The sequence below is a fragment of the Cylas formicarius genome, unplaced genomic scaffold (genome assembly GCF_029955315.1).
Source record: "Cylas formicarius isolate icCylForm1 unplaced genomic scaffold, icCylForm1.1 PGA_scaffold_4__25_contigs__length_36172078, whole genome shotgun sequence".
Taxonomy (NCBI): domain Eukaryota; kingdom Metazoa; phylum Arthropoda; class Insecta; order Coleoptera; family Brentidae; genus Cylas; species Cylas formicarius.
The window spans coordinates 32,001,299-32,009,123 of NW_026844334.1; the positions used below are offsets into that span (position 1 = coordinate 32,001,299).

The 7,825-nt window shown below is 31.5% G+C and overlaps 1 protein-coding gene across 1 annotated transcript; it reads left to right on the forward strand.

The window, feature by feature from the left end:
• Window positions 1-3,517: 3,517 nt before the first annotated feature.
• Window positions 3,518-7,164, forward strand: LOC132700727 (cuticle protein 3-like). The gene is made up of 4 exons (XM_060668232.1): window positions 3,518-3,613; window positions 6,133-6,332; window positions 6,388-6,565; window positions 6,618-7,164. The coding sequence occupies exons 1-4, from the start codon at window positions 3,599-3,601 to the stop codon at window positions 6,864-6,866; spliced, it is 642 nt and encodes a 213-aa protein (XP_060524215.1). The 5' UTR covers window positions 3,518-3,598; the 3' UTR covers window positions 6,867-7,164.
• The last annotated feature ends 661 nt before the right edge of the window (window positions 7,165-7,825 follow it).

The window sequence follows — 7,825 nt, forward strand, 5'->3', positions numbered from 1 at the left end:
GTTGAATATTATTAGTAAATAACACATTTTTTTTATATTACTTGTCAATAACAATATGGAAACTAATAATTTTGATACAGATGGACAGTTAAAAAAGGACAAGACCATACCCGCTCGAATGTTTTTTTTTTCAAAGTGTATCTAACAGGCATGAAGCCCAATTAACAGGTAACATGCAGTACATAGTTACAGAGGCATTAGATGGAATATACATGACAAAACTTAACCTAAAATCTAACCTAACATAAGCATTAACAAAGGCCAAGAGAAATAAAAAAGATTGAAATTTTGAGTTATAGTTAATGAGGCAATAAGGTTTTTAGTTTAGTAATGAATGGCAAAAAAAGTTGATAAAACAGGTTTATTTTTATTTTATTTGTTCTTGACATGGACAGAGAGACTATGTTGCTCTGTCTAGAGTTTATAGAGGTGACAAAAAAATGTAGACTAAAACTAACCAAAACAAAGTAACAATCGTAGTCGTGAATTTGCTTTTTTTCTGGCAAACTTTTTCAATTATTTAATAGTTAATATGAAAATAAAAATCGTATTGTACGTGTCAAAAATATCAGATATCATCGAAATGGATATATCGATAGATAACCGCGAAATTTTTAAACCCAACCAGAATTCGTTTCTTTGGAAAATTTGTAAAAATTTGCTGCGGATGGGTTATATAAAGGAGTGTTTTTGTAAAAATTTGCTGCGGATGGGTTATATAAAGGAGTGTTACATTTTGAAAAATTTCGATTGGAGGTTTAGCACTCATTTTGGGTATTATTTAAGCAATTTTGTTTCTTTTTGTGATATATCAATTAGTTTCTATAAAATTCCTTCTTCTAATTAAAAAAAAATTGTTAATCATCAAAATTTTTGACAAAAATACGTGCAAACACTGGTTGAATAAATTATTTTCATCTCCCTAGGAGACTCCAAACGATATTGTCAGATATTGTCAGCAGTAAAAAAGGGAGCAGTCTAATAATTAAAAAAACTCTTTTTGACATCCGCAGCATAAACTTAGCGTTACTTACATTTCGCTATAGAACGGAAAATTTAAAAACTGTTGTGCCAGGAAAAGCGATATCTGAAAGACTTTTTGGCATCAAACTCATTGAACATTTCACAGGATTCCAACAAGGCGTAAAAAATGAGTCCAAAATTCAAATTTTGAACTTCACTTGTGCAGAAAACTATAAAATTTATAAGGATGGAAAACTATATAATGTAAAATTTTAGAACAATCTATATATGTAGTTTAAGCAGTTTTCTTAAAAGGATACATTTAACAGGCCGTGACTGTGGAAAAGGAAAGTTTTAACTTCCGTTTTTCAGAATTGTTATTACTTGTTACTTGAAGAAATGTCTAGTATCAAGATTTAGCATTCAGGGGTTACCATTATCGGTCATTCTTAGCCTATTACCAAATTCATGATGACATCAACAAAGAAAATTTTACATTGAAAATGTGTGACAGATGTGTATGACAGAAGCTTGTGAAACTAGGATTAGAGAAAACCTTGACTAAAGTTTTACGTCAAAGCAACTTCCAAAGCGAGTAAATCAGCAAGTGTCAGCGTAATCAATCGTTTCAAAACGAGGACAGTATTGCAAAATCAACAACTGCATCGGAAGCTCGACGTTCTGTACAAACTGAAACTCCTTATTTCTACATCATACAGGGTTAAAGTGGCGCAACGGCCATACGTCTCAGGAATTATTATACTTAAATTTATATAATTTAGTATATGGGGTTTCTAATTATCCAAAGTTTCTGCTCTTAAAATTCAAAGTATTTCTCATGTAACATACCATATACCGAAATTAACCGTTTTTGCAATAATGACAAAAAACGAAAATATTTCAACTAAACAAAAATATTCCTTTTCTATCTAAAAAAAAAAGTTTGGTGGCTTGGAGAAAAAAAATATAAACATTTTGAAATACATATCGAACGATAATATATTTTTTTAAATATAATAAAATAAAAATGAAAAAGGAACTCGGGTACAAATAATGTTTCATGGAGAGATTTTGCAGAAATCATCGATTTGGAAATAGTATAAAATGCAACAAGTGCGGTAAACGGCATTTAACTCACGAGTTTATTTGACACAAGCGGAGTGAGTGTTTAATAGTCGAATGACTAAAAAAGTTTTCCGAACGTGTTGCATACTATACTTTTTCTCCGACCGTTAGTTTTTGGATACATTTTCGCAAAACACGAATACATTCACTGACATGACTGTCAGAATTGACAAACGTCAAAATTCAAAGCGTGGGAAATATCTCCGAAAACATCCGGTTGCTCCCAAATCCGTGAAGTAAAATCCCGGAAATGTCCGAAGTGGCTCGGATCCGCGTGAAACGAAACTGGCGTGGTAAAGTGACGCTTCCCGCACGCTAGATCCGTGTGTAATTAGGTATTTTATAGACGGGAGTAGAAAAAATAATTTGTAAGTTACTTACATGAAAAATTATTGTATTCCTTAGTGATTAAAAAACTATTAAAATATTATATCACAAATACATACATTTTTTTTTTCCATAAATTAATATTTTTAGTGTCAGTGTTAAACTAATAAACACAAATTTTATAAATCTCATAAATCTTCAAAACCGACATAAATATATTATTTTGGAAGTTTTTTTTTTTCTTCAAAAATTTGTTTCTTAATTTTTTTTCTTTCTCTTCAACTTTAATTCATTAATTTTGTTCATAAAAAAGGGCGTGTTTAAGACATTTATTTAGGAATTTTGGCACTTCTTCATTTTTTGTTGATAAACAGATTACAATTAAAGCCAAATAGAAAAAAAGCAGTCAAAATATTTTTTCTGAGTTTATCTTACTTATATTTATCTGTTATAACCTTGAAAGTACCAAATTAATTTGTTGACTTCAACAATATTGATAGAGTGAATGGTTCAAAAAATACAAATTAAACATATCCCCAACAAAATTCGTTTAATTGCTTAAATAGCGCTCTTGTGGTTACCAAATTCTAGTTATCAAAATTGCTTAGTATGTAATCAAACGTCACACCTTAGACGATAATCTACAAATAGTGTAAAAATAACTATTAAACCACATATTGATGATAAGATGAGTTAATTAATGGAACGACTTTAACACTAAAAATTTTAGAAATATCTCAAGATTTCACAGATCAGGTAGGCCACATTTCCTGAGCGATTTAGCCCGCGTTACTCCTATTTTTAATAAAATTCTGCACATTCCATGAATCGTAAACATTGGAGCAAAAATTGAGACTTCGAATATAATCTAAAATGAGTTAGCAATCGTGGGACAAAATCTTTTTTTAGCTATTTTCTAGACTATTCATTCTTGGGTCCAGTTTTGTCCCCTTTTTTTATTACTCAACGCCTATCTGACAAACGGTCTGTTGATAATACGAAACGACGATAAAAAATCCCATATCGGGCAACTTTCTCTCTCTGCAGGACTAAAATGTATTTAACGCGCCCACCATGTCTATAAAGGAACGCGCGAAAATTCGAAAGGACCATTCGTGCATTGACGATTACCAAGTTTTATAAGTTTCGTGCTTGTTCCGCCTGTTTGGATTATTTTTCAATCATGTATAGTGTAACGGTAAGTACAAGTTTCGAACTGTTCACAATTGCTGCACAAATTCTCTATTTTTTTTACTTGTGCACTAAATTTTGCCTTATTTTAACTCTACAAAGTCATTAAATATAACATTCATTTGAAAAATATTATTTGAATACAATCAATACCTCCACAAATGCAAAAGTTGTATTAAAAAAATTATTCTGCGCAACGCTTTATATTATTTAAAAAAAAAAAAACAAATAAATAGCTAATAATTTATTTCAATCTGAAAATAACCAAACACCTAGATACTTATTTTACAAACTGTTGAAGTAAGGTAGGTATCACGCTAATTTTCCAAATACAAAAAAAATAATAACATAAATTATTTAAATACCCAGATTGCACACGATATCCGTTGGATATGTCAAATTAGGACATACATTATCCACACAGGCCACAGAAAACTATCTAGGCGTTCAAAGAACTATTATTTTCGTACAACTTTTGGACATTCGGATATCTTCAAAAGGATATTCTTCAAATATTTACTGTCGGATATAAGACAAAACGATACAAAATTTAGGAGCATTGTTTCAGAGGTAAATTTTTATGCACACTGAATAACGATAATGTAAAGCAAACCTTACCAAAAGCTGATTTCAAGGATTCTAAGAACACAGTTTTGTTGTCAAGTGGATTTCAATCGGTCGCTCTATATTTTATTTATATTTATTTTTTAAAATCGTTACTAAACAAAAACTGAAATTCATTGTTTTGGTTATAACTTAACATCCTAACTAACCAATTCTCGTTATCCCATTTTATTCACGGCAATATATTGTACAGGCACTTGTGGTACTAGTATGGTTCAAGAACTTCAATATTTCTTTCTTCAATGTTTCTTAAAAGAACCTTTTGCGATTTCGAAAGAAATGTGTACGTGTGTTCCAAGGGAAATCCTTACTTGTATTCCAAAATGACATCCAGAAGTACGACAGTTGCAAATCCTGGGCATCCAATGGACCTATTTGTCCAAAACGGACATTTTGTTGGATTTCCAATGGATTAAAGTATGCTATTTTGGCATGGACATGAAAAAAGATTTATGATTCTATACGCTGTCCTAGAAGGTAACTAGACAGAAAGTAGACAATTCTAAAAAAGATAAACTTTATATTAGAAGCTTCCATCCTAGGGGGTTAATCTTTGTCGATTTAGTGACAAGATTTCTCAAATAATATAAATTCTAGAAGGTAACTGTTTTTGAAGTAGACAATTCTAAAAAAAGATAAACATTTTATTAGGAGCTTCCATATTTTATTTAGCAAAAAAATCATGGTTATCCGCATAATGTGGAGATATACCTCTTAATTCCGAATGTATACAGCGATAAATGTTATAATAAAACAACTTTTCAAAAGGTTTTTGTATAAAGTTAATAATGGTTATCAATGAATAAAGCCAATAGCAGCAAATATTACTGCCCTACTCTTAACCATTAGTAGTGAAATGTTTTCCGAAAATAGAAGCCTGTACTTGCCATATACATTTGGTGGCAATACTTCTTACAATAAAGTTACGCATTTCTTTCTTCCGTACTGAAATATTCTCTCTAATTAATATTCGAAACCGCTATATCGTCGAAAATTCCTAAACCAACCATGTTTTCCGATTGAACTATTTATTAAAATAAAAAAACCCTGCAATAACAATCTTGGGTCCAAGTTATTTTGTATTTGGAATTGGTCCACACCTGATTTATAAATTCCATTTATTGATCTTAAAGTTGACAAGAAAATAACAAATACTTTGAAACTTAAAACATTATTTCAAATTATCAAATAATACGTTTAAGAAATACTTGCTTGATTTTTTTTATAAAAGCAAAATCATTATAGCAGATAGAAATTAATCATTTATTGTTCCTACCATTCGGGGTAATTGCTGTATGCTATTTGGGCATGGACATGAAAAAAGATTTACTGTTCTATACTGTTTTTGAAATAGACATTTCTAAAAAAAGATAAACTTTATATTAGGAGCTTCCATCCTACGTCCTATTCTCGGCCATTTTGGAATCTACTAATCAAAAAGATTTTATTGGAACTATGCGTCAATAGAAGGGGTTAATCTTTGTCGAGTGACAAAATTTCTCAAATAATATAAATGAAAAGAACTAAACTAACCAAAACTATATTTTATTTAGTAAAAAAATCATTATCAGCCTCTTAAATCCGAATGTTTACAAAGATAAATGTTATAATAAAACATCTGTTTAAAAGGTTTTTGTATAAAGTTAATACTGGGTATCAATGAATAAAGCCAATAGCAGCAAATACCCTTAACCCTACCTGATTTATAAATTCCATTACTTAATATTATTAAATTACTAAATAATAAGTTATACTTACTTGACTTTTTTTGTAAAAACAAAATCATTATAGTAGATAGAAATTTATCATTTATTGTTACTATCTACAACACAATCGGACATTACATTTACAGCTTCCAAAAATAAAAAACCATCTAATGAAATCATATATTCGCTATTTCAGATCATTACATTGGGACTGATTATGTCGGGTCAATGCCAATATCAACAGCAACAGAAGCAACGGGACCAAGAACTTTACCCAACAGCACCTCCACCTCAAATTCTGACTCACAAACAGGCGCTCAACCACGATGGCAATTTTAAGTACCTCTTCACTTCCGAAAATGGCCTTGCACAAGGAGAAAGTATTGCTCCTGATGGGTGGGTCTCCTATAACTGAACAACAAAATTAAATGTAATGTATATTTGTTCTCAGTTCTAGAAATGGTGGATACAGTTATGTAGACCCAAATGGTAGAAAAATTTCAGTCAAATACACTGCTGGCAAAGAAGGCTTCAGAATATTGGAGGCTGATCATTTACCTAAAGCTCCGCAGCCAGTGGCACCGGTTCCAGCGGCACCCGCGCCTCAACAAGCGCAAGCTTATACCCAAGTAGTAACCAAATGTTGCTGTCTTAACAAATAAAAGACTTGTTTTGTTTTAGGCTCAACCCCAAACATACGATGACGGCCACTATAAGCCCCAACGTTACAACCCGGCACCTCAACAAACATACACGAGGCCAGTGTATCAAAACCAAGCTTACACACAGCCTAAACCTACATATTCTCAATTGAGGGCCCAACCTGACCCAATTTCAAATTCACTAAATGAAAAAGAGCCAGAATATAATGACGAACCCGGTAAACCTTATAGTTTTGGCAATGGTTACATTTTTGAATTTGGAGGTTAAATCTTAACCTGGGATATATTATGTGATTATATGACTGAATTCAAAAAATATTTTTTAGATGTTAACTATACATATTTCGCAGCTGCATAGCATAGACACAATTCATTAAGAACTTCTGAAAAATGTTCTCTATTACTGTGATTTACAAATATATGTCAATTGTGTAATAATAATTGTGACTATGAAAATCTGCTTACACACAAATTAGTTTCTCTATAAATGAAGAATTTATAGTTTCATTGATCTTCATTTTTTACTTTGACATTCTTATATTGCCAACATGATATCACACTGTGTGTTAAAATATTTCAGTATTTGTACTAATTTAATGATAATTGTTTGTGATGTTTTGAAAAAATATATATATTGTTAGAAAAACATGTTATTCTCACCTAGAAGTATTATGTTATTCGATAAGACAGGCCCCCAAACCATTATTATGTGGAATAATAAACTAAATAATCACTGTGACTGCTGATTCAGCTGATGCAATCGAACTTCTTTAAGAAGATCTTGGACGAGGGCAGATAAAACTTCTGGATTGACTCCTGCCTCGCAAAGTCGCACACAAATCGATAACGCTTCCGGATCCAAACCCGTTCCAAGTAGACGAGATAATTCGCATATGGATTGCAATGTTGTGGTTGCTTCTTTAATGTGAGCATGAGCTGATTTGCTACTATCCATCTATTCAGGGAGAGTTTATCAATCATAAAAATAAGTTTTGCGCTAAAATGGAATATTCACCTTTCGCCCCTACACAGCTAGTAAATCATTTAGTAATTTGAATTTTATACTTCAGGCGGTTGTGTTCTTCTTTGTTCACTTCTCCATAGCATACTAAAATATCAATTGTGTGGTCTGTGGTTCCCGAGCAACGATTATCTTCTTCTTTTACAAGTTACGTGCCAACATCTTGGGGCAAGGCGCAAGAATTTTAAAAGAGGATGCGCCCTTTG